The sequence below is a fragment of the Microcaecilia unicolor genome, chromosome 9, assembly GCF_901765095.1.
Source record: "Microcaecilia unicolor chromosome 9, aMicUni1.1, whole genome shotgun sequence".
Lineage (NCBI taxonomy): Eukaryota > Metazoa > Chordata > Amphibia > Gymnophiona > Siphonopidae > Microcaecilia > Microcaecilia unicolor.
In genome coordinates, this window is record NC_044039.1 from 104,387,261 (window position 1) to 104,414,803 (window position 27,543).

The 27,543-nt window shown below is 47.3% G+C and overlaps 1 protein-coding gene across 1 annotated transcript in view; it reads left to right on the forward strand.

Moving 5' to 3' along the window:
- The window catches only part of G2E3 (G2/M-phase specific E3 ubiquitin protein ligase), a 168,745-nt gene that overhangs the window by 132,669 nt on the left and 8,533 nt on the right, over positions 1-27,543 (forward strand). The window contains exons 10-11 of the mRNA XM_030213686.1: positions 9,323-9,495; positions 18,877-19,091. Of these exons, the coding sequence (XP_030069546.1) occupies positions 9,323-9,495; positions 18,877-19,091 (388 nt within the window). The remainder of the gene's footprint in view (positions 1-9,322; positions 9,496-18,876; positions 19,092-27,543) is intronic.

The following is a 27,543-nucleotide window of genomic DNA, read 5'->3' on the forward strand; positions in this document are numbered from 1 at the left end:
GTGTTTTGCAGAGGAGAGATTGTGTGTTGGCCTTACTGAGGTGGCACCAAAACATCCGAAAGGTCTTTGGAGCCTAAATTATGACACAATACCACTTGAAAGATCTACATATAGAGCCTATGCATTTCTAAGGTCAACACTGGCATGGTATGGGAAAGGGGGTGGGGAAATACTACTGGAGAGGAAGAGGGAGTGCTGGGTATAAAAAAAAAATAATCTATATATTCTCAGATGCTGGATTGATTTCTAGGAACAGCAACTCAGACTTTGACTTGTTAATGGTTTTCTGTGTTATCATTTATAATTTTTATTAGTTTTATAAACTTAATACAGACATAAACTGTTCAAGTGAAATACAGCCAGGCATAACAATAAAGTTATTACAGAAGAATTATCTTTTCATAACATAGTTTAAACATTGGCTTCATTAGACCTCAATTATTAAGGAGAACGAGGGGGGGCAGGAATTAAGTGAAGATTATTTAATGCAAACAATAATAAAGAAACTATGGCGTCGTTTTCTCATATTTATGTCTCTAATGTTGTCTAGCTTCTAGGAAGGTCTTAAGCTGATCCGGTGTATAGTAAACATATTTTATCTGATTTAACCTTATGACACATTTACACGGATATGCAAGAAGGAAAGAACCTCCTAAATCCAAAATTTTAGACCTCATAGAAACTTTTTCCTCTTTTCTTGAGTAGTCTTGGTCACATCAGGGTATAGCCAAATTTTTTGGCCTCCAAACATATGGTTAGCTGATCTAAAATAAAGTCTCATTATTGAATTCAAGTCTTGTTGGAAAACAAAAGAAACTATCAGCGTCCCCCTTTCTGACACATCTTCAAGTGATTGTTCCAATATGGCTGTAACATTTTGCAAATCAATGGATTTTTCTCCCTCTGTTTTCTTCATGGTAGTTGGAACATAATACATTTTGTTCAATGGGGGAATAACTTCTTGAGGAAAATTAAGATTTTCTTTTAAAAATCTGGTAAACATGTCCTGTGGAGAAACTCCTAATAGTCTGGGAAAATTAAGCACCCGAAGGTTCAATCTCCTATTAAAGTTTTCCATTTGTTCAATTTTCCTTCTTATTTCTGAGTTTTCTTTTATTACAGCCACCTTAAATTCATCTGTTTGTTTAGTCTCTCTCTGCAAGGCCTCTATTTCCAAAGAAACATCTTGTTTAACCATAGCTATAGAGCTCTTTACTTCCTGCATGTTCAAGTTCAAAGTTTTTACCTCTTCAGATGACTGCCATAAGGTTTTCTCCATTTCAAGCAATTTCAGCCAGATCTTACCCAGATTCACCTCCGTTTCATCCGCAACTGATGTTATCGCTGCAAATTCAGGTTCCCTACGGGGCTCACCAGATTCGCCCCTTCCGGGTTCCACTGGAAACCCCGCCCGACTCGCTGCAGTTGCTGGGTTGGGAGGGATCTTGGAGCTCAGCGGAGGAGAAAGAGATGTTTCAATTTCCAGCGTGGAAACCGCTTCACCGGGATCACACGCTAAGGAATCCAACCCGCTTGTTCGAGAAATTGCGGGGAAGAAGTGTTCTAAGCCTCGTTTCGCCGGAGTGGACGTCTCGGTAGGTAGGGGAACCCCCCCGAATCGTCGCTTTGCGCTTTGTATGAGGCATATTTTAGAATTTGCGTTTGTATTTGGCAAAACGAAGCTAGAGCTCACTTGCTACACCTCCGCTCACGGCGCCATCTTGACACGCCCCCCCCTCGTAACGCCGGTTTTCTGTGTTATAATAACCCCTTCCTTAAACCCTTTCCTTCTAGTAAATGACAGAGAATTTTATGGTAATGATTAACCCTGCTGGACATCACAAGTGATTTTAATGGGCTTTTTTAACTGAGTTTTTTTCACTTCACAGTTTGACTATAAAAGCAGAAAGTGCATTGTTTGCTATTACATAAAACTGTTAATATGAATGCAGTGTATGTTTTGTTTTGTTTTTCATGTACTGCACATTTTTGTTGTATATACTCGTATTTCTGGTTTAGGTTAGCCTCTGTTCAATACAAAGAAAGGCTTAGATTGTGCTGAGGCCTATCAATGTTTCTCTTCCCCTCACCTCATAACTTTTGAGCACCTTGTGCTAGCTGAGCTAAACTTGGTGTAGAGCTAGGTCTCAGGCCATTTTTGTTTTCAAAATTAAGGGATTGTTATGGGAGAGTTGCATAGTTTGGAATTCTACCATGGGAAATAAATTGAGAATGCTACTGTTTTTTGTTCAAAATATGTATTTTTAGAGTTCTGTAATACTACTTTTATATAAATCCTTGATTTCTTATGAGAAGAATTGTGAAGGTTTTATTTTGCTGACCCTTTGAAGAGACAATCAAATGTTTTCAGAGAGCTGTTCATATCAAAGCTGTACTTCTAGCTTGTTTCTGAATGCTTGTTCAGGTCATATTACTTCTCACTCCTGTTGGAATTCTGTACAATGGCATAATGCAGAAATTGTGCTGAATTTCCCAAGCACACAGAATTTGGTCAGGGACCTACACAGCAAGAAGAGAAAGGTAGGGTCTGGGTAGTACCAACCATGCCAGTGGGAAGAAGAGAGATGCGGTTGTTGGCCTCATTGCAGGAAAGGGCAGGGTGAGTTGTATTTATTTTATTTTTGTCATTTATACCCCACATTATACAATCGACATTGTTTCAATGTGGCTTACAATAAAGGAAGGAGTACAAACTGGAGAGAGTCAACATGTTGATTAAGAGGATTACAATGAGGCAATGGAGAACGGAAAGGGCTTATTTTGTGACAATAATGAAGTGAGTACATGGTTAAGGAGCATATAAAGGAGAGTAAACTAACTAGGATGATGCAGACAGAAAGCATGAGATGGAGAGGGATGGGCGGTCAATTAAGATTCTTCTTTTGAAGAGACCGTGTTGTGTGGTCAGTAGAGATTCAATTGGGCCTGTCATCAAGAGCTTAGTTTGTGTTTTTTTTTTGATTCGTTAATTATGTTGATCCTTCAGGGAAATGTTCCTTAAAGTAAAAGCTTTACAGGTGTTTTCTGAATCTGACATAGCTAGTTATGCTTTGGATATACCTTAGGAGAGAGTGCCAGAGTTTTAGGTCTAAATATGCAAAGTTTGCTGCGTGCGAGGTTTTGTATATGATGTTCTGGCAATGTGGGAGGTGGAGTGTCAAGTAGTTACGAGACTCTTGTACTGAGTTTTGGATCGGAAGGTCGATCAAGCTATTCATGTAGCTTGGTGCTAATCCATAGATTAATTTGTAGATTATTGTGCATAGCTTGAAGGATATTTGTTCTTTGGGAGCCAGTGGAGGTCTTTCAACAGTGGGTGAGCACTTGAAAATTTGGGCTTCTATAGATGAGTCTCGTGGCGGTGTTCTGGGCTGTCTGTAGTGTTTTGAGGTTAGAGTCTTTGCATCCAGCATATACTCCATTGCAGTAGTCTAAATGGGTTAACACCATGGTGGTCTGCACTAACATATGGAAGGTGGTTGTTGGGAAGCAGTTTCCTATTCCTTAGCGTCCCTCCGGTCCGGTCCAGGAACTGACTGGTGGGTTGTGCACGCCTTCCAGCAGGTGGAGGCTGAGAACTCTGACTCTAGAGAGCCAATAAGAGCTCTGGCCAACTAGCCCTAGATTCAAACTAGCCCTAGAAAGGGAAAAGACAGAAAAAAAATTTGAGAAAAGACTGAAGAGCTCAGTCTCTTCAGATTTTTTTTCTGTTCCCTTTCTAGGGTAGTTTGTTTAAAAAAAAAAAAAGTATGTTTGATTTACTTCTGTGTCCCGGGGTATTCAGGCTTCTTCTGACTGAGTGCAGTGTACACTTCAGTCTGCCTAGGGGTGTTACACCCGGGGGGTGGGGGGGTACCAGGTCCCTACCCCATGTTTTCCTCCTGTGGTTCCCCAGCAAATTGTTCTTATTTTAGGGCTGGGAAGTGCTCAGTCTCTCCGGAGGGAGAATACTGCAGCTGTTGGAGAGGCAGCCACGTTTAAAAAAAAAAAAAAACTTTAATCTGTACAGCTACAGTGTGTTCTACAGAGCAGCTCTAGGGCAGCGTTTGTTGTTGTTGTTAAAGGAGTTCCCTTGGTCGGTCAGATCATTTGCCGGTTTCTTACTTTAAAAAAAAAAAAAAAAAAGGCGCGCGGGCATGCTATGGCGGAAAAGCTGCGCAGATGCTCTGTCAGGGGCATGGAGCCTCCGGCACTTGTAAATATTGTACCGCTGTGAAGTCTGCTGGGTCAGCTGTTGTTCTGCTGGCTTATGCTCCCGTCGTGTCTCTCAGGCAGTAACGGTTCAGTCTGCACGGATGGCAGACTCTGTTCCCACTCCCGTTTTAGCGGGAGCGGTGGCCATTTTACCTTCCCCCTCCATTTTGGAAGACCGGGCCTCTTGTTCTGTTCATCAGCCTCCTGCTCGGGGGGAGGGGGGGGGGCTTCTGGAGGGAGGATTCCCACCAGAGTTCGTACTTCAGATGTACCAAGCCTTTTTACTAAAACAGGCAGGCCTTTTTCCTCTTTCTTTGGGGGACTCTGGTGCCAGGCAAGGTGTCTCTGCCAAAAGGCCTAGAGAATCCTGGAGATTGGAGGAAGATCAAACTTCAGATCCAGATTTGGAGATGCCCTCTTTAGAAGACATGGAAATGCAGGATGATCCACAATTAGAGGATCCGGGTTCCTTGGAGGCAGGGACGGATCCCTCTTTCCCAGGTGAGGATCTGTCAGTGGTGCGTGTATTTAACAAAGAGGACTTACAGGAGCTCATTTCATTGGTGGCTAGCACTTTACATTTTGAGGAGGAACAGCTTGCGGTTCAGGAGGTCCGTAAGGTTGATCTCCTAGATAATGGTATCAGGCATCTTGGGAAAACTTTTCCTATGCACCAGGACATTAGGGATATCATCCAGGCTCAAGTGGGATTTCCAGGATTCTCCCTTTAGGCTAGGAAGATCCATGGTGTGCCTTTATCCAGTCCCAGATGTTGATAAATCTCTTCTGAAGGTGCCTGTGGTAGATGCAGTAGTGTCTGCGGTCACTAAGTGCAATACAGTCCCAGTAGACAGTGGTACGGCTCTTTGGGATGTTCAGGATCGTAGGGTGGAGGCCTTCTTAAACAGTAGTTTTGACGTCTCCTCTCTGGCTGTGCAGGCTGCTCTTTATTTATTTATGTATTTATTTGTTGCATTTGTATCCCACATTTTCCCACCTATTTGCAGGCTCAATGTAGCTTATCTTGGTGGTGGACACCACTTCCGGTATGAGAAATGCAGAGTGGTTATTGACTCAAAGTACATGAGTTATAGAGTGAATTAAGTGGTTAAGAGGAGTAGCTAGCGCATGCTTTCGGTGGGCCGAACGGGCTTTAGACAGGTCTTCCGATGATTTGTCTTCAGTTGACACAGAGGTGGCCAAGATTGAGATGGGCTCTGCGTTTTTAGCAGATGCTTTGTATGACTTGTTGAGGGCATCGTCGAAATCCATGGCCCTCAACGTGGCGGCTCGTCGTTCTCTCTGGCTGAGGGGTTAGTCTGCGGATGCAGCGTCTAAGTTGAGTAGGTTCCCTTTTCAAGGTTCCTTTTTGTTTGTGCCCGAATTAGACAAACTGGTCAATAGTGGGAGACACCGAGGTTCCTTGTTTACCAGAAGATCGTCCTAGAGCTCCTCAGCACTATTCTGGTTTTAGCCGTGGACGAGGATGGGATTTCCACCATTTTCGGTCGGTCAGTCAGAGGTGTTCAGCCGCAGTGGTCTTGTTTCTTCCAGTGGAACCAGTCCTTTCGCGGACTCCGTTGAGGAGGTAGAGACTCCGGTTCTTCTTTTCAGTCCGCAGCCCGTCCAGCCCAATGAAGGTGCGAGGGCCTCTCCTCTGGTTCCGGTGGGAGCACGTTTAGCTCTGTTCTTTCAGAGGTGGGCCCAAATTACCACGCATCAGTGGGTTTTGGAGGTTATTCGAGACGGGTATGCCTTAGAATTTGCTCGTCCTCTCTTCGATGCCTTTCTAGAGTCTCCCTGCCGATCTTGTCTAAAGGCGGGAGCGGTTCGGGGACACTCTGTTAAGACTTCTCCAGCTGCAGGCTGTTTGTCCAGTCCCTCCATCAGAAGTCAGGCAAGGCTGTTATTCTATTTACTTTGTAGTTCTAAAGAAGGAAGGTTCCTTTCGGCCGATTTTAGATCTCAAGGCAGTCAATCGGGCGCTTCGGGTCCCCAGTTTTCGGATGGAAACTGCACTCGGTGATAGTGGCGGTCTGGAAGGGAGTTTTTGATGGCTCTGGATTTGACGGAAGCCTATCTGCATATTCCAATTCGGCAGGGGCATCGGCGCTTCCTCCGTTTTGCTGTCCTGGGGCAGCATTTTCAGTTTTGGGCGCTCCCCTTCGGTCTTGCCACAGCTCCGCATACATTCACCAAAGTCATGGTGGTAGTCGCAGCGGCCCTCAGAAGGGAAGGCATTTTGGTTCACCCATATCTGGACGACTGATTGATTCGGGCAAAGTCATACCAGGAGAGCCTTCAAGTCACAGGTCGAATGGTTTAGTTTTTGCAGTCCCTCGGATGGGTGGTCAGCTCAGCCAAGAGTCGTTCAGGGGCCTATTCTCCATCCAGATCCAGCTCGATTTTGTCTTACGGCCTGGCTCTTGAGAGGGCACGATTGACGAAGAGGGGTTACTCTTCGAAAGTCATCTCTACCATGCTTCGTTCTCGCCGTCGTTCGATGTCTCTGAATTATGTCACAATTGGGCATGTTTTTGAGGCCTGGTGCGCTGATCAAGATATTTCTCCTTTACGAGCCAGAGTTGTTGGATTTTTTACAGCATGGCTTTGATAAGGTCTTTGCTCTTGCTTCCCTTAAGGTTCAAGTCACGGCTTTATTGTGTTTTCGGGGTCGCGTTCAGGGCAAGTCCTTGGCTAGTCTTCCGGATGTTTCTCATTTTTTTGAAAGGGGTAGGTCTACTGCGGCCTTCCTCGAGAGTTATTTTTCCGGCTTGGGACCTTAATATGGTCTTGTCAGTTCTTACTAGGCCTCCCTTTGAACCTTTAGCTGCTTGTTCTCTTAAGGACTTGAGGCTCATGACAGTGTTTTTGGTGGCCGTTGCCTCGGCCAGACGTCGGAAGGGTCCTTAGGCAATATCTGAAAGTTTCGGAAGATTTCAGGCGTTCAGACCGTCTGTTTCTCCTTATCGGTGATCCCGTAAGGGGCTAGCGGCTTCTAAACCAACTCTATCTAGGTGGTTGAAGGAAATGATAGAGTCCTCTTCTGTCAGGTAATCAAGTTCCGCAAGGGATCAAGGCTCATTCTACTTGGGGACAAGCGGCTTCTTGGGCGGAACATTTCTTAGTTCCTCCTTCGTACATTTGTAAGGCAGCAACGTGGTCTTCTTTGCATTTGTTCTCGAAGCATTACAGATTGAATGTGCAGTGCCGTCAGGAAGCGGTTTTCGGGGCAAGGGTTCTCACGGCAGGATTGCTTGGGTCCTTCCCTTAAGATTACTGCTTTACTTCCCACCGGTCAGTTCCTGGACCGCTCCAGAGGGACGCTAAGGAAGGAGAAATTAGATCTTACCTGCTAATTTGCTTTCTTTTAGTCCCCCCGGACCGGTCCAGGTCCCACCCATGTCCATGTAAAAAGTATGAAAGAATGTGTTCTTGTTGTTTGGGTAAGGTTTTGGTTCAAGTTTAGAGCTGCTTTGTGGTTGGCAATACTTCAAAACTTGGAGAAAAAAAAAGATACATAAAGTATTGAATTAATTCCTACAGAGGATGACAAAGTACTTCTGTGAGAGAGGGCTGTACTTTGTCCAATTTATTCTTTGGCTGACTGGCACGGCGGTGTCGCTGTCTTGCCGTTGCATTATCATTTCCATGGAATGGCTGCTCAGATACCCGGTGGCACAGAAGGCGTTTTTCTCTCTTGATCCTTTTCCTGCTTTGTTACTTATATACTGAATCTAGGGCTAGTTGGCCAGGGCTCTTATTGGCTCTCTAGAGTCAGAGTTCTCAGTCTCCACCTGCTGGAAGGCGTGCACAACCCACCAGTCAGTTCCTGGACCGGTCCGAAGGGACTAAAGGAAAGCAAATTAGCAGGTAAGATCTAATTTCTCCTTTGTCCCAGTTTCCACGTGGTTTGGAACATAGTTTTGATGACTTTTGCGGCCTGTTTATCTAGTCTTAATTCATAGTCTAAGATAACGCCTAATATTTTGAAGTGGTCTGAAATTGGGAGTTTTGTTTATCCAGGTCAGTGATTAGATGTTAGCATCAGGCATTAGGTTTTCTGTTTGCTTAGTTGGAACCTGAAAGCTGTGAACCAAGATTCTATGGTCTTTATTCCTGGTTGGATTTTGTGCTTAATTTCTGCTATGCCTTTATCAAAGGGGAAGTAGATTGTAACATTGTCTGCGTAGATAAATGGGTTGCATCCATTTTTTCCGAGTGTGGTTGCTAGGGGAACCATCAATCAGCTTTCCAGGGAGGGGATTTAGTGATGCCCATTTTCACTTGGTAGGATTGGGATGTTAGGGAGATTTTGAACCAGTTTAGTACGGCACCCCCAATACCAAAGTAGTCCAGTGGTCGGATTAGTATCAGGCCGTCGACCATGTCGAATGCACTCGACATATCAAATTGAAGTAATAAAATTTTTTTTGCCTTTACTTATTTCTGACCTGAAGTTAGAAAGTAATGTCACAAGTACCGTTCCAGTACTATACCTTGGGTGGTGACGCCTGTAACTGGGAAACAAAACAGGAGCTGGGCAGACTTCTACGGTCTACGCCCTGATCATGACTGAATACAGAGGGATGGGCTGGAATGTAAATTTATTTTAAGGGGCTTCGACGTTAGCTTCAGAACTTAGTACAAGAACAGTACTGGGCAGACTTCTACAGTCTGTGCCCTGAGAAAGGCAAGGACAAATCAAACTCTGGTATACATATAAAGTGTCACATACCATGTAAAATGAGTTTATCTTGTTGGGCAGACTGGATGGACCTTACAGGTCTTTCTGCCGTCATTTAATATGAATAAGAAGGAAGGCAGGGAGAAAGAGCTGGCTTTTTTGGGAATAAGCATAATGAATATGTATGAGATGTCATGCATATTCATTATGGTTATTCCCAAAAAAGCCAGCTCTTTCTCCCTGCCTTCCTTCCTCCATTGTCCCTCTTAAATGAAACAGTCAAACTATGCCCATGCTGTTCTGCCACAGGGTCTAATGCACAACATGTTATGTCTTAACTGAGAAGTACATGTTTTTGTAGCTGACATAATTTGTGGACTTCTAAAATAATTCTCTTTTGGCTACTTTTTTAATGACTAGATTAAATCTTCAAGAACAAGGAAAAATTTGATGGCAGCAATAAATGATTGTCCTGAATATCTCTTTGATGCTGGCTGTTTAAGGCTCATATTCACAAGCAAAGAAAAGGATATGTTGGTGAGGGATGTGCTGAGCCACCACGTCATCAGGAGAGTTATCTTACCCTTCAAAAGGTTTGTTTCTTGCATGTCACTTTTTCCTCATTTTCTCCTGTACTGACTTTTCAGCTGTATAGTGCATTTAGGGCTTCTTTTACAGAGCTGCGCTACAAATTCATGGTGCGGCAAATGAGAGAAAGCCCATTCAATTCCTATGGGCTTCCTCTCATTTGCCGCATGGGAATCACTAGCATGGCTTTGTAAATGAATCCTTCAGAGAAAGAATACCCTCAGCAACATGCTGCTTGAGGACTGGACAGGAATGTTTCTTTTAAGACTAACCCTCATTCCTTATTGTCCATGTCAAACCAATCTAGACAGTTGGGTTATATTCTCCTGCCAATAGATGAAGCCAGAGAAAGACATTGCAGAGCTGACTTCACCCCTGTTATATGAGGCTTATCTGGTGATTGAAACCGGGGTTCTCTGTCTCGACTAAACCAAATCTGTAGCTGAAATTTGCCGCTCAGTTTCAGCTGAAACTGAGAACAGCCCTGCCCACCCCACCCCCACCCCCCCTGGCACAGAGAGAGCAGGTCCTTCTGGGTGTACCTTTAAATACCCTGGTGGTCTAGTGGTCTCTTCTGGGCATCTGCCCTTGATTGTTCCTTAGACAAAATGGCTACCGAGACTGCCATGGTTATAAACTTTGTGACTTAACTTAGACATTTGTTGCAATTGTATTTTCTGAATTGTAGCCTGCCCTACGGTTTTGTGTAAGCAATATTGAGCTTACAAGTAGTGGGAAAATGTGGGGTATAAATGTGTTAAAAAAAAAATAAAATTTATAAGTTTATAGCAGCAATTCTTTCAGTGTGGCAACCTCTGAAGTAGGTGGGGGAGTGCCAAAACACCCAAGAACTTGAGTGCTGTTTACTGTGATTGAAGTCTTCCAGCACCAGTGGAGTTGGGTGCCATTAGATGTCTCAAGGTTTTGCAGTACTGCTTAAGATAAGTCATTGTTTTCATGTGCTTATATTTCATTTTTTTATATATTTTGATTGATGTGAGATTTTTTGTTTACTGGACTTCATTTGAACTATTTTGTTTTGAGATAGAATTTTTGCACATGTTGGACACTTTAATTGTATACAAATACTATATGTCAAAATGATTGAGGTATCCAAATATCCACAAATTCTTATTAAAGAGCATGTGATGGTGTGGATTCTCTTGAGGTTTGAGCGGTTTGCTAGGCCTGTATTTTGTAACCCTATGCCCCTCGCTCATTAATCCCATTTACACTGAAGCTTAAAAAAAAAAAAATCCATACATAGTCATAAAAAAAACCATACATAAACCATTAAAAAAATGTTACAATTGATATTGAATAAGGAATAAGATTTATATATGTGTTTGTAAGGGCGTTATTCCGTACTGCATTATCTTCCACACTGGTTATTTGGATATGTAAGTAGGAGTTTCATACCCTTTTTTTGTAAACTAAATATTCAACCAGACTATCTGGTGATTGCTGGATGCCAGATGATCACCCATTATAGGATCAGAAATTTTCTCCCCATTCGTAAGCACTAAGTCCAGTATGCCCCATCCTGCATGGGTTCCATTGCCAACTGCTAGTACAGCTCTCCCTGTAGAGAATCCAGAATTTCCCTACTTCTAGATGACCTCAGAAAAGGGATGTTGGCAATCAACATCCAGTATTTTGTTTATTTTATTTGTTGCATTTGTATCCCACATTTTCCCACCTATTTGCAGGCTCAATGTGGCTTACATAGTACAGTAGAGGCGATCGCCAATAGACACACAGAGGAGGATTGGATGGGAAAATGAGGACAGAGATAGAATTGGGAGGACAGAGCAAGTAATTCGAGGACAAGCAGGCTACTTGTTCTCACAATTGGGTGACGTCCACGTCAGCCCCAGGATCGGAAGATCTTCCTAGCAACAGAAGTTTGCTAGCTCTCGCATGTCCCGCGCAAATCGCACATGCGCGACCGTCTTCCCACCCGTAGCGTGAATGTGCTCCCCAGTCTCTCTTTTTCCGCAGTTCAGAACAGCCGTGTATCGTTCGTTCTCTGCCCCAGAGAGGCCTTCGCCGCGTTCTTCGCATTTTCGGCGGTTTTCTTCTTCACTCTCGTGTGTTTCTTTTCAAAAACAAAAAAATTTTTGTGTTTCCGTTTTACTTTCGTAGAAGTTTCCCGTAAGTTTCCTTTCTTTGGCGTGAGCAGCTTCTTTCGCCGCCCATATGGGTCCTTTTCCCTTTTTTGGTGCCCTTTTTTCGACATCATCGCGTTTGTCCTCGCCGGCGCGATTTTTCCGCCCATGTCATCGAAGCCTGCCAGCGGCTTCAAGAAGTGCACACAGTGCAGCCGGATGATCTCGCTCACTGATAGGCACGTTTCATGTCTTCAGTGTCTCGGGGTGGTCATCGCCCTAACACCTGTACTTTGTGCCTCCAGCTTAAGAAGAGGACTCAAGCGTCGAGATTGGTTCATGGAAACGTTCTGTTCGGAGCCTCGTCCGGTCCTTCGACGTCGGCGGAGCCAGCGGTACCGAGGTCATCGCCGGTATCGATGTTGGCATCGGAGGGTGCATCGACGTCCGGAGCACAGGTGATGGGTGTCCAAAGGTCCCATGCTGGTAGCAGTGAGCCATCGAGTGGGTCTACAGCCGCCTCGAGGGCGGCCCTGAGGTGACATCTGGATTCCACGTCGTCCTCATCGGTACCGGGAGGTACCGCTGGCTTGCTTCGAGCGAAGGCAAAGAAGCATCGCCATCGGTCACCTTCCCGTCACGATACCGAGAGCTCCGGAACACCGAGGGATTCGGTACCCGCGAAGCGTCGACACCGGGAGGACCGCTCACCTTCCATTCAGGAGGTGTCGCGCTCCGCCCCGGACAGCCCTGTACCGCCTCCGCGCCCCAAACAGGTTCTGACTCCGTCGCCAGTACCGGCTCCACTGCCTTGCTCGACAGCCACTCTGGACGAGCGCCTTGAGTCCATTCTTCCAGGGATCCTGGAAAGGCTGCTGCGTATATCTGCTCCGGTACCATCGGTGCCTGCGCCACCGGTACCGTCGAGAGATGCGGCGGTTGGTTCTCTGCCCGTGGTGAGGACAGTGACGCCGGTACCGCTTGCGGCATCGGCCTCTGTTACCACCCAGGTTGACTCCCCGTCGACGTCGCTGGGGGGAGCTTCAGCGGCGCAGGAGTCTTCTCGGCACCACCATCGAGGACTTAGTTCCTTGGCGTCGAGACAGGCTTGGCTTCGGACTGAAGTTCGTGAACTGGTGTCCGATACCGAAGGTGAGGCCTCATGGGGGGAAGAGGAAGACCCAAGATATTTCTCTGACGAGGAGTCTTGTGGTCTTCCCTCTGATCCCACTCCTTCGACAAGCTCTCCCACCGGACGCCTTCAGCATCTACTTCTTCAGGTAAACGTTTTATAGGGGAAGGAAGAATGTGCCCTATGCTTCTAATAGGCATAGGTACAATCCACCTTCTCGCCAGCCTGCTCAGGCTAAGCCCCAGCACGCTCGTTCCCGTCAACAGCGTGCGCCTCCTCAGGCCCCTGCAGCTCCCCAGCAAAAGCAAGGGACAGGCTTTTGACTGGCTCCAGGCGAGCATAGCCAAGATAAGTGTCTGTGCCGGACGATCTGCCGGTCGGGGGGAGGTTAAAGTTCTTTCACCAAAGGTGGCCTCTCGTAATCTCCGACCGTTGGGTTCTTCAAATAGTCCAGCTCGGATACGCCCTCAATTTTATTTCAACACCTCTAAATTGCCCTCCGGGAGCTCAGTCTTTCAGCTTCTAGCACAGGCAGGTACTTGCAGAGGAACTCTCCACCCTTCTCAGCGCCAATGTGGTCGAGCCTGTGCCACCGGGGCAGGAAGGGCTGGGATTCTATTCCAGGTACTTCCTTGTGAAAAAGAAAACGGGGGGGGGGGGGGTGCGTCCCATCCTAGACCTAAGGGCCCTGAACAAATATCTGGTCCGAGAAAAGTTCAGGATGCTTTCCCTGGGCACCCTTCTTCCCATGATTCAAAAAAACGATTGGCTATGCTCTCTGGACTTAAAGGATGGTTATACTCTCATCCCGATACTGCCAGCTCACAGGCAGTATCTTCGATTCCGTCTGGGAACACGGCATTTTCAGTACTGTGTGCTGCCCTTTGGTCTCGCCTCTGCACCCAGAGTGTTCACGTAATGCCTGGCAGTAGTGGCAGCGTCTCTACGCAGACTGGGAGTGCATGTGTTCCCTTGTCGCGACGATTGGCTGGTAAAGAACACCTCGGAGGCAGGAACTCTACAGTCCATGTAGGTGACTATTCAACTCTTGGAGCTACTAGGGTTTGTGATAAATTATCCAAAGTCCCAACTTCTTCCAGTTCAAAGACTAGAATTCATAGGAGCTCTGCTGGACTCCCAGACTGCTCATGCCTACCTCCCCAAGGCCAGGACGGACAATCTTTTGTCCCTGGTTTCCTGGGTACGAGTGTCTCAGCGGATCACAGCTCGGCAGATGTTGAGATTGGTTGGCCTCCACAGTTCATGTGACTCCCATGGCCCGTCTCCACATAAGATTAGTCAATGGACCCTAGCTTCCCAGTGGTATCAAGCTGCGGGGGATCTGGAAGACGTGATCCAGTTGTCCAGTTTTTTCTCAAATCCCTACAGTGGTGGACAATTCGCTCCAATTTGACCTTGGGACGTCCTTTTCAAATTCCTCAGCCGCAAAAAGTGCTGACCACGAATGCGTCTCTCCTGGGGTGGGGAGCTCATGTCGATGAGCTTCACACCCAGGGATGTTGGTTCCTCCAGGAGACAGGTTTTCAGATCAGCCTCCTGGAGTTACGAGCGGTCTGGAACGCGCTAAAGGCTTTCAGAGATTGGCTATCCAACCAAATTATCCAAATTCAGACAGACAATCAAGTTGCCATGTATTACATCAACAAGCAGGGGGGCACCGGATCTCGCCCCTTGTGTCAGGAAGCCGTCAGAATGTGACTTTGGGCTCGCCTTCATGACATGTTCCTGCAAGCCACATATCTGGCAGGCGTAAACAGTCTGGCCGACAGGTTGAGCAGGATAATGCAACCGCATGAGTGGTCACTCAACTCAAGAGTTGTCCGCAAGATCTTCCAAGCGTGGGTCACCCCCTTGGTAGAACTTTTTGCCACTCAGACCAATCACAAGGTCCCTCAGTTCTGTTCCAGACTTCAGGCCCACGGCAGACTAACGTTGGATGCCTTTCTCCTTCATTGGGGGAAGGGCCTCCTGTATGCGTATCCTCCCATACCCTTGTTAGGGAAGACTTTGCTGAAACTCAAGCAGGATTGTGGAACCATGATTCTGATCGTGTCATAGTTGTGTCCAGGTTCCTGGCTTGCAGTCACCTCGGGCCCCCGGAGTTAGACCCGGGGAATGCTGCGAATTGATGGTTTACCGTTTCCCATGTTCCAGAAGATATGCTGGTCCAGTCCGGATCTTCCAGCCCTCCAGATTGTTTTGGGAGTTTTTTGGAACTAAGCAGTATCCGTACCTGGTGAACTCCCTTGTGGGCTGCCTTTTATTAACCACCTGGAAAGGTTCCTAGTTGCCTTACAACAGAGGTCCTCAGAGGAGTTTCCTTTGGTGGAAGTTGTTTGCAGTGCTGCTGAGTTTTTCCTGTTTTAGGTTTTGACCCTGCTTGTTTGACTTTCTACTGACTGCTGTCTGCCCAGACTCGGCTTGTCTCCTAGCGTGCTGTTCTACCTGCAGCCTGCCCTGCTTCAGCTGGGTTCCTGGAGCCTTTATTCTGCTGGTCCCTGCAGTTCTGCTTTCCTGCCCTGCCCGGTAAGTCCTGCCAACCTCCCGCACTCTGGGGCACAACCCCAGAGTAACGGTGGTTAAGTGCAGGTGAAGTTTGGGCTATTTCCGGTCCAGTTGGTGCCTGCCTGCGCTGCCTCGGCGGCAGCCTTTGCCAGAGAGTTCCGACCCGGGGTGCCGGGAGGTTTGTTCTTTCTGTCCTGTGTTCGGGTGATTCTCCTGCTGCTGCCGCTCCTCGGCAGTGGCCCAAGGGCTCACTAAACCTAGAAGTACCGCTAGAAGCGTGACATCGCTCCATTCTGGCCGCTTCAGATCTGGTTCCTTCTTCTTCTGGAGTTGTCCTCCGAAGAACCATGGAGATTGGAGTGTTTTCCAACACTCAGAACGAGGGGGCGCTTTTGCATCCCAACCTCCAGTCCCTGGCTCTCACGGCCTGGATGTTGAGAGCTTAGACTTTTGCCTCCTTGGGTCTTTCTGAGGGTGTCTCCCGAGTCTTGCTTGCTTCCAGGAAAGATTCCACGAAGAGGTGTTACGCTTTCAAATGGAAGAGGTTTGCTGTCTGGTGTGACAGCCGGGCCCTAGATCCTCGTTCTTGTCCTACACAGGCCCTGCTTGAATACCTTCTGCACTTGTCTGAGGCTGGTCTTAAGACCAACTCTGTAAGAGTTTATCTTAGTGCGATTAGTGCTTTTCATTATCGTGTAGAGGGTAAGCCTATCTCGGGACAGCTTTTAGTTGTTCGATTCATGAGAGGTTTGCTTTTGTCAAAGTCCCTTATCAAGCCTCCTACTGTGTCATGGGATCTCAATGTCATTCTCACCCAGCTGATGAAACCTCCTTTTGAGCCACTGAATTCTTGCCATCTGAAGTACTTGACTTGGGAGGTCATTTTCTTGGTGGCAGTCACTTCAGCTCGTAGAGTCAGTGAGCTTCAAGCCTTGGTAGCTCATGCTCCTTATACCAAATTTCATCATAACAGAGTAGTCCTCCACACTCACCCTAAGTTCTTGCCAAAGGTGGTGTCGGTTTCCATCTTAACCGGTCAATTGTCTTGCCAACATTCTTTCCCTGACCTCATACCCGCCCTGCTGAACATCAGTTGCACGCATTGGACTGCAAGTGAGCTTTGGCCTATCTGGAGTGGACAAGCCCACACAGACAGTCCGCCCAATTGTTTGTTTCTTTTGACCCCAATAGAAGGGGAGTGGCTGTCGGGAAACGCACCATTTCAAATTGGCTAGCAGATTGCATTTCCTTCACTTATGCCCAGGCTGGGCTGGCTCTTGAGGGTCATGTCACGGCTCATAGTATTGGAGCCATGGCAGTGTCAGTGGCCCACTTGAAGTCAGCCAATATTGAAGAGATTTGCAAGGCTGTGACGTAGTCATCAGTCCACACATTCACATCTCACTACTACCTTCAGCAGGATACCAGACGCGACAGTCGGTTTGGGCAGTCGGTGCTGCAGAATCTGTTTGGGGTTTAGAATCCAACTCCACCCCCCCCTAGGCCCAATTTTATTCTGTTCCAGGCTGCACTCTGTTATTTGTTGTTGTTTAGGCCAATCTCAGTTATGTCCTCGCCATAACGAGGCCCAATTGACCAATGTTTTTTGTTACTTTGAGTGAGCCTGGGGGCTAGGGATACCCCAGTCGTGAGAACAAGCAGCCTGCTTGTCCTCGGAGAAAGCGAGGTTACTAACCTGTAGCAGGTATTCTCCAGGGACAGCAGGCTGATTGTTCTCACAAACCCGCCCTCCTCCCCTTTGGAGTTGTGTCTTCCCTTATCTTTTGCTTTTCACTGGACTGGGGAGCACGTTCGCGCTACGGGCGGGAAGACGGTCACGCATGCGTGATTCGTGCGGGACACACGAGAGCTAGCAAACTTCTGTTGCTAGGAAGATCTTCCGATCCTGGGGCTGCTGTGGACGTCACCCAATCGTGAGAACAATCAGCCTGCTGTCCTCTGAGAATACCTACTACAGGTTAGTAACCTCGCTTTTGGAAGCTTCAAATACTGAAGAGGCAGATGGAGCTACCTGGCCATGAGGCACTATGGTTTTTCAATGCTCTCTATCTCCCCCTGCTGGTTGATGGACACAACCCATTCGTAATGGATTCATCTGCTATGACTAAAGGAAAGAAAATTACCAAGGTAAGAACCTAATTTTCCCATCTTGGGTTCAATGTAACTTACAATATAAAATAAATGATATCAAGAAATATTACAGCAAACCAGGGGCCCTGTTTACTAAGGCACGTTAGCATTTTTATCATGCCTACAGTTAGCGTGCGCAACTAACCATGCAGGTGCCAATAATTAGCGCGTGCGCTAACTGTGAAGGCGCCTATAGGGATATTGTAGGCGCATACTTGGTTAATGCATGATAAAAATGCTAACGGGCCTTCAACACAGCTTAATAAACAGGTCCCCAGGTATGTTATGTAATTAAAGAAAGTGAGAGAGAAGGAGATGTTCTGATTAGTTTGGTAAATGTATATATCAAGAAGAGATTATACATGCATCAATTGAAGATCAGGATTGTTTAACATCAGAGACATTCAAACATTAAGTTGATGAGGGACTGCTTGAAAAGGAATGATTTTAGGATCTTGCAGAATCTGGTGTATTCCTGTGTGCCTCTTATTTTGGAAGGTAGAGAATTCCACTGTTTGGTCCCTAAGTATGTGAAGTCGGCAGAATAAATTGATTTGTAGATCACATTTTTACAATTAGGGAACTGTAGTTTTAGGTAGTCTCTCACTTTATAATTAGCATTGAAAAGGGGTAGATTTGTGTTTTAGTACATATTGTGTTGACATTGTAATGTAGCATACTATGCCATACTTTGTATTTGAATATTTTTACTGCAGTAATTGTCTTTCTTATTCTTACTGTACACCGCCTTGAGTGAATTCCTTCAAAAAGGTGGTAAATAAATCCTAATAAATAATGGCTGCATATAATCTGGGGCTGTTCCATTCACGATTTGAAAGATAAAAGGCACATGATTTGAAAGTGATTCTCACTTTGATGGGAAGCCAGTGTAATTTAATTAATAAAGGGGGAGGCACTTTCAAAGCAAAAAAAAAAAAACTCTGTATATGAATCTAGCTGCCGTGTTTTAAGCTGTCTGGAGTTTAACAGCTGCTTCTTACAACCAGCATATATGGCATTGCAATAGTCGAATTGGGTTAACATTAGTGATTGTACTAATATTCTGAAGGTTTCTGATGAGAATTATGGTCTGATCCTTTCCAGTTTCCAAAGAGACCTGAAGGACTGCTTGAGAATCAAAGGTTAAATGTTTGTGACTACACCTAGTATTTTCAAAATGTTGTCAATGGGCTTGTGAATCTTTTATAATCAGTTTTATCGGATGGATTAGTGATGACCATGAATTTAGTTTTTTCTTTTAATTTCAATTTAAATTCTGAGGCCCATGTTTCCATTAAAATCAAGGCCAATTTTTGCTTTATATATGATTTCTTGGATGTTCTTCTTAAAGGACATGTATATGGTGATGTTGGCATAGATAAATGTTATGAACCCCACAGTCTCTAGTTTGCTTCCCAGTGGTGACATCATTACATTAAATAATACTATCATTTTACACTTATTTTTAGTTTCAGGGAAGGATTGAAAACCCTTGGTGTGCTGGAAAAAATACAGACATATCCGGATGCATTTTGGAGCATTCTAGGTCTCAAGTCGGAAAAACTTACAGCAGAAACACTTTGTGATAGTTTTATGATCAACTTTTCAACAGAGGGAAGCAACTCGAAGCTGCTTGAAGTAAAAGTTACTGAATTCTGGATGAATTATCTAGTAGATGCTGAAGGTATGCCAGTTTTTAATGTACCTCTCTTTAAGGGCCCCTTCTTTCAGTTCACTGATTTCTGATTTTCTGCTATTTGAGCGTGGCTGCATGTTGAAGTGTGATAGATTCATAAATGGGGTGGGTCTGTTCGATCTTTGTAGGGTTTATACTTTTTATTTTTTTCTGTAGGCTTTTTTTTTTCTTTTTAATGCTGTATATATATTTTGTGGAAGTTTTTGGGTTTTGGGGGGTTTTTTTAATAGCTTAAATTGTATATACATTTCAGCTTTGTTTTCCTTTAGAGGCCTTTGATCAAACCAGATACATATTTGGGAGTTTAAACTTCCAGTAAATACAAGTGGTTGAATATTCAGAAGTACTTGTATAGATAACAGCATCTACTATCTGGAGAGTTGCCGCTGACCAGATCTTTCCACCAACTGTCAGCAGCACTGTCCACATATTACTGCAGAAAATCATTACTGACTGCCCCTGCATTATATGGATCATGTCACATGAGGTACCAGGATTTATCTTGGTAGCAGCAATATTCATGCCCGCTGTCCTAAAAGTTATCTGGGCAGCAGGACTTAATGTCACCACTACCTAGATAATGCTGGCACTGCAGCTGTATCAGGATAGTCAGTGCTCCTGCTATCCAGATGGTGGCACTTAATATCTGGATTATATTTAAAAGATGACTACACTATTTAAATATTGACCTGATGAAGTTTCGCCTTTCAGCTCAATGTGATAGCATAGTTACTGTTTCCAGGTATTTTTTCCATTTGAGCTACACTGTTGATGTTTCTCAGCGAATAAGCAAGATACTTCGTCACAGATGGGGTGATGTCAGTGTTAATCCTTTGTTTACCTTGGTCTATCTGGGGTTTGGCATATCACCCCCCTTCCCCCCCACCTTTCCTCCAGTGAATACTTGTATTTTGTAGTCCTCTGAAACCTGCCACTAGTAAGTAACTTATCACAGGTGCTAACTGTAAAAACTTAACCATTTGTAAGAGATTACTCCTTTTCTGTCATTGATACTGTACTGTCATGGGTAGATGTATAAAGTTCCCACACTTCAGCACCCAGTCTCCTCTGTCGTCCACTTTCACATCCTACCACCCACCATTGTAATAACCTAAAACCACTACAAAAACTAGTTGAACTTCCATATCATCATGCTGATCAATCCATAGACTGGTGGGTTGTGTCCATCTACCAGCAGGTGGAGATAGAGAGCAATCCTTTTGCCTCCCTATATGTGGTCATGTGCTGCCGGAAACTCCCCAGTATGTTCTCTATCTCAGCAGGTGGTGGTCACACACAGCAGCAGCTCTGGCTAGGTCTCCAAGCCTAATTCTTAGGTTTTGTTGAGTACTTGGGGTTGAGGGCTCTTCTTGAGCAAGTGCAAACCTGGTGGTGCCAGGTCCCAACTTTTCTCCCCCCTCCCGCTGGCTCCGTAAAAAAAAAAAATTTGAACGTCCTTTAAGGGCGTTTATTGCAACGTTTATATCGGCGTTTATTGCAGCTGCTCACTGAGACACCAGTTCGTTACAGCTTGGAGCGAGAAGCAGGTCATTTTTACCTTTTGTAGCGAGCAGGGGGTTCCCCGTTCTGTCTCCACGTGGCTTATGGCGTCGGAGGGTGAGGGCGCGAAGAATCGCTCCCCGGACCGCGTGTGCGGGGATGCGGGGGTTTCAAAGCCTGAATCGCCTTTTTTGGGCGTCAGTTTGGAGTCCGGTCAGTGTCCCGGTTCTTCCTCCGGTGCGGCGGTTTTTCCCGCCATAAACGCCCATCCCCCGCTGCCCCCCCCCCCCCCCCCCCCCCATTTTGGCCGGCCACACTGCTCGGACGGCTTCTTTTTGGGCCGCCCTCGAGGTGGGAGACGTTAATGCTATGGTCGCCCTTGATTCGGGCGACGGCAAGAAAGCGGCAAAAGTTAAGCGCCGTTTTTCCCGCGCGGCTCCTTCTCGGAGTTTCGCGCCGAACGCCATTTTGGATGCGCAGCATGTTTATCCCCCGCTCTTTCGAGCTCCGGTTGAGGGTGCGTCTAGGGCCGTGGCCCAGGCTGCAGAAGTGCAGTCTGGAGGGTTTCTCCCCTGAGTTCGTTTTGCTGCTGCATCAGGCTTTTTTTAATGTAAAACGCTGCCCCTGCTCCCCTGTCCGATAAAGGGGTTGATGCCTCCGGAAGCAAACGCCCTCGGGTTGGATTTCCTTGCCCTAGAGGACTCTGTCTCCTCTGATGTAGATGAGGGCAGCGTATCTGAGTTCTCCCAATGGTCCTTTGGAGATTCCTTGGAGGAGACGGATTCCCACTCGGATGGAGCGGATGACCCCTCTGCAGCGCGGATCTTTCACTCAGAGGATTTGCCCAACCTGTTAGTGCAGGCCATGAGCATCTTGAAGATTTCCTCTCCGGAGGACGTCTCTCCCTCAGCCTCTGCTGGCTCTGCCATTATGCTGGGGATGAAGGGCCCGCCTAGAACCTTCCACGTGCATGAAGCCATGCACACCTTGATTTCGGCACAATGGGATGTCCCAGAAGCGAGCCTTAAAGTGGCTAGGGCTATGTCCCGCCTCTATCCTCTGCCTGAAGGTGAACGGGAGGCCTTTCTTTGGCCTACCGTGGATTCTTTAATCACTGCGGTGACTAAGAAAACGGCGTTGCCGGTGGAAGGACGCCCAAGACAGAAGATTGGAGGCAGCTTTAAAGTCGTCCTTCGAGGCGGCTGCTTTAAGTTTGCAGGCCTCAGTTTGCGGCTTCTATGTGGCCAGGGCGTGCCTGACGATTGTGCAGCGGGCTTCCCCCTCGGATCCTTCCTTGAGGGCTGATTGACCGGCCCTGGAATCGGGCTTGGCCTACTTGGCAGACTTGCTGTATGATGTCTTGAGAGCCTCGGCTAAAGGCATGGCTCAGACAGTCTCTGCACGGCGCTGGCTTTGGCTGAAGCATTGGTCTGCTGACCACACCTCTAAGTCTCGCCTGGCTAAGTTGCCTTTTAAAGGCAAGCTGCTCTTTGGGGTCGATCTCGGCACGTCTAAGGGCAAGAGGTTACCGGAGGTCAGAGCTCGGGCCAGTGGTGCCCGCCCCAGTTCCTCCAAAGGACGGTTTCAGGAAGCCCGTCTGTATCGCCCGGGCAAGTCGGGCTCCTCTGCCCCCTCTTCCTTCAAAAGGAACTTCTCCCCTAAGCAGCATTCCTTTCGCAGAGACCGCCGTCCCGGAGGTCCGTCCTCCGGTCCTCCCCCAGGGTCTCGTACCCAATGACGGGGCCCTGGTCCATGGCCCAGAGCAGATTGGGGGACGTCTATCCTCATTTCTGGACGAGTGGACCAGGGTAACTTCAGACGCTTGGGTGCTGGAAGTTATCAGAGACGGCTACAAGCTAGAGTTCTGCCGACCCTTAAGAGACGGGTTTGTGCGCACTCCCTGCAAGTCTCCGGTCAAAGCTGTGGCAGTGCAGCAGTCTTTGGACAATCTGATCCGCCTGGGTGCAGTCGTTCCGGTGCCAGAAGATCAGCTTGGCAAGGGACGTTACTCCATTTACTTTGTGGTACCAAAGAAAGGAGGTTCTGTACGGCCTATCCTCGACCTCAAAGGGGTCAATCGGGCCTTGAAAGTTCGGCACTTCCGAATGGAGACTTTCCACTCTGTTATAGCGGCAGTGAAGGCAGGGGAGTTCCTGGCATCCTTGGACATCAAGGAAGCTTACTTGCATATTCCCATCTGGCCTCCTCATCAACGCTTTCTGCGTTTTGCAGTCCTGGGCCGACACTTCCAGTTCAGAGCCCTCCCGTTCGGGTTGGCTACTGCTCTGCCGACCTTCTCCAAAGTAATGGTGGTCATCGCGGCCTTCCTACGCAAGGAAGGAGTTCAAGTCCATCCTTATCTGGACGACTGGTTGATCCGAGCCCCCTCTTATGCAGAGTGCGGCAGAGCTTCAGACCGGATGATTGCTCTTTTGAGCTCCCTGGGGTGGATCATCAACTGGGAGAAAAGCCAGCTGCGCCCGACTCAGTCCCTGGAGTATCTGGGAGTTCGTTTCAACACCCAAGTGGGCAAAGTGTTCCTGCCAGACAATCGGATTGTCAAACTTCAGGCTCAGGTGGACCAGTTCCTAGTAGCCTCTCCTCTTCGGGCTTGGGACTATGTGCAGCTGTTGGGCTCTATGACGGCCACGATGGAAGTAGTGCCCTGGGCCAGGGCCCATATGAAACCTCTACAGCGCACTACTGCAGCGATGGACTTCAGTGTCGGAGGATTATGCTGTGCGCCTTCCCTTGGATCCAGCGGTGCGCAAGGCGCTGAGCTGGTGGCTGAGGCCAGACAAGCTGTCCGCAGGAATGCCTCTTTTGACCCCGGAGTGGGTTGTCGTCACGACGGACGCCTCTTTGACGGGCTGGGGAGCCCACTGCTTGGGAAGGACAGCGCAGGGGCTCTGGTCTCCTGCAGAGGCAAAGTGGCCTATCAACCTCCTGGAACTCAGAGCCATTCGGTTGGCGCTTTTGGAGTTTCTCCCGGTACTGGCGGCGAAGCCGGTACGGGTCCTGTCGGACAATGCCAAGGCTGTGGCCTATGTCAATCACCAGGGAGGTACCAAGAGCGCCCCTCTAGCCAAGGAGGTCATGAATCTATGCCAGTGGGCGGAAGCGAACCTGGAACAGCTGTCGGCGGCCCACATTGCGGGAGTCATGATTGTCAAGGCGGACTTTCTCAGTCGCAATACCTTGGATCCCGGAGAGTGGCAGCTATCTGCTCAGGCGTTCTTGGACATCACGAAGCGCTGGGGCCAGCCGAGCCTAGATCTGATGGCGTCATTGGCCAATTGCCAAGTGCCGCGCTTTTTCAGCAGAGGACGGGACCCTCGATCTCTGGGAGTAGATGCTCTTCTTCAACAGTGGCCGACACAGGAGCTCCTCTATGTGTTCCCGCCCTGGCCCATGTTGGGCAGGGTGCTAGGCCGGGTGGCAAAGCATCCGGGCCGGATAATCCTGGTGGGTCCGGACTGGCCCAGACGTCCCTGGTATGCGGACTTGATCAGGCTCTCAGTGGACGGCCCTCTGCGGCTGCCAGCGGAGCGGGGCCTGTTGCATCAGGGTCCCGTGGTGATGGAGGATCCCTCCCCCTTTGGTCTTACGGCCTGGCTATTGAGCGGCAGCGTTTGAGGAAGAAGGGCTTCTCAGACAAGGTCATCGCCACTATGCTGAGAGCGAGGAAGCGCTCTACTTCTACTGCTTACGCCAGGGTTTGGCGTATCTTTGCATCGTGGTGTGAGGCAGGCTCTCTTTCTCCCTTCACTGCTCCAATTTCTTCAGTGTTGGCGTTCCTGCAAGAAGGTCTGGAGAAAGGCCTGTCGCTCAGTTCCCTTAAAGTCCAGGTGGTGGCTCTGGCTTGCTTCAGGGGTCACCTGAAGGGTGCTTCCCTGGCCTCGCAGCCTGATGTGGTGCGCTTTCTCAAGGGAGTTAATCACCTTCGCCCTCCTCTGCGCTCGGTTGCGTGGAATCTCAATCTAGTGCTAAGAGCCTTGCAGAAGCCGCCTTTTGAGCCCTTGTCGAGGGCATCTCTGAAAGACCTGATGTTGAAAGCAGTCTTTTTGGTGGCTATCACTTCAGCCAGACGAGTTTCCGAGCTCCAGGCGCTATCATGTTGGGAGCCCTTCCTGCAGTTCACTGAGGCAGGAGTGTCTATTCGCACGGTGCCTTCCTTCCTGCCCAAGATTTTTTCTCGTTTCCATGTGAATCAGGAGCTCTGCCTACCCTCCTTTCGTAGGGAGGACTACCCAGAGGAGTACTCTGCTCTCAAATTTCTGGATGTGAGACGAGTCATCATCAGATACTTGGAAGGGGCCAATGATTTCCGGAAGTCGGATCATCTGTTTGTGCTGTTCGCAGGTCCTCGTAAGGGTCTGCAGGAATCCAAGCCTACAGTGGCACGATGGGTCAAGGAAACCATTGCAGCGGCTTATGTGGCCGCGGGGAAGATGCCGCCTATCCAGCTGAAGACTCACTCTAGATCACAGGCGGCCTCGATGACAGAGGCCGGGTCCGTCTCCTTGGAAGAGATTTGTAAGGCAGCAACTTGAGCATCGGTTCATACCTTCTCCAGGCATTACCGCTTGACTGTGGCTGCTCGGGCGGAGGCCCGGTTTGGAGCTTCAGTGTTGCGGTCAGGGATTTCTTTGTCCCGCCCTGGGTGAGTATGCTTCGGTACATCCCACCAGTCTATGAATTAATCAGCATGATGATATGGAAGGTAAAATTATGTATCATACCTGATAATTTTCTTTCCATTAATCATAGCTGATCAATCCATAGCCCCTCCCAGATATCTGTACTGTTTATATTCTGGTTGCATTTCAGGTTCAAGTTTAGTCTTCTGTTCCTGTTCAGGAGGATCTTCGTGTTCAAGTTTTTTTTCGATTGAATTCTTCAGGAGTTGAGACGATTTTGTGTTACAATGAGCTGCTGCATTCCTCTCCCCTCCGTTTTACGGGGCTGGATTGAGATCTAAATTCTGCCGGCGCTCCCTCCCGCTTCGTGCGGCAGTAGGGCAGCCTTATATCCCTCCCGCTTCTGCGGTGTTAGGGTCAGCCAGCTCCTCCCGCGGTTGTGGTTGCAGGATAAGCCAGATCCCCCCGCATCGGCGGGTGTGGTGTCCCTCCCCCGCTCCGCGGGGATGAGCTGGACGGATTCCCCTCCCCCACTTCTTTGGGGATGAGCTGGGTTGATTCCCCTCCCCCGTTTCGGCGGTGGTGAGCTGGGCAGAGTGTCCCTTTGTGGGTGTAATTCTCTAAGTGCTGAGTCCTGCGGATGGAGCTTTGATATCGACATACTGAGGAGTTTCCGGCAGCACATGACCACATATAGGGAGGCAAAAGGATTGCTCTCTATCGCCACCTGCTGGTAGATGGACACAACCCACCAGTCTATGGATTGATCAGCTATGATTAATGGAAAGAAAATTATCAGGTATGATACATAATTTTACCTTTTGCCTTAGTGTCTGTCTCCTATGCCCTAATGGTCTTACTGGATGGCATGTCACCAACCATCTGACAGTATTTGACAAAATTTGTTTCTGGAGCATTTTAGCCTTCTGGTTCTTGCATGGCTACCTACTATAAGCTGTTTTTAGGGGCCTATCCCTCTACCTGGCCAAAATGCTTATCCCATATTAATCATCCAGGACCCTTTGCTCCAGTAATACTAAATTGCTAGTTGTGCCTTCCTTCAAGATTGTTGGCCTTGATACATTTTGGGACATGGCATTTAGTTGCCTAACTCCTACCTTATGGAGCCAACTGCCAGAATTATAGCACTCATACCCTTATTTAATATGTTTAAAATATGGTCTTAAGACTTGGCTGTTCACATGAGCCTACCATTCCCTTTCTTGAGGTGCCCCTATTCTGCTTTACCATGAACTATATTACAATTTCCATTGTCTCCAAACACCATTGGTTCTTAATGATTTTGTGACAGTCTTCTGGATAATTTGTTGCATATTGATTATCTGACAGATTATTCATTGTGTGTGTGCCATCTTGTTTCTGTGGTGATAGTGTAGTCTATGAAAATCCTCCAAATAAATACTTTATATGTTTAGTAATGAGGCAGTCGGTGTAGGGCTGCAGTCGGTGTAGGGCTGCAGTTCAATTAAAAATTTTAATCACAAGATTAAAGGTGTTTATTTCCCCACTGCAGATCCATGTGACTGGGCAAGTCATTTAACCCTCCACTGCCCCAAGTACAAAATAAGTGCCTGTATATATTATGTAAACCACTTTGTAACCACAGAAAAGCAGTATATCAAATCCCATCCCTTAAGGACTGATAATCTCCCTCCTTCCCATCCCCAGATCCAACATCTCTCCCTTTCTCAACCTTCCCCCCTCCTCTTCCCCCAGGTCCATTATCTTTCTCTCTCTCTTTTTGTCCAACACCTCTCCCTCCACTCCACCCCCATAAGCAGCAACATAAACCTAACAAAATAAGATGGTAGAGTATATAGCATTAAACGATGAGGTAGATATAATAGGCATCTCAGAGACTTGGTAGAAGGAGGACAATCAATGGGGACACTGTGTTAACAGGGTACAAATTGTATCACAATAATAGAATCAATTTGGAGGAGGGGTTGCGCTATATGTTAAAGAGGGAATTGAGTCAAATAAAATAAATGTTCCATATGAAACAGATAAAAGCGTGGAATCATTATGGGTAGAAATTCCATTTGTGAAGGGAAAGAGTATTCTTGTAGGGCTGTACTACCGTCTTCCGGGTCAGAATGAACAGATGGATGAATAAATGCTTACAGAGATTAGGAAAGCTGGCAAATTGGGCAACGCTGTAATAATGGGTGATTTCAATTACCCCGATATTTACTGGATAAATGTTATATCAGGGAGGGCCAGGGAGATTAAATTTCTAATGTAATAAATGACTGCTTCTTGGAACAACTGATCCAGGA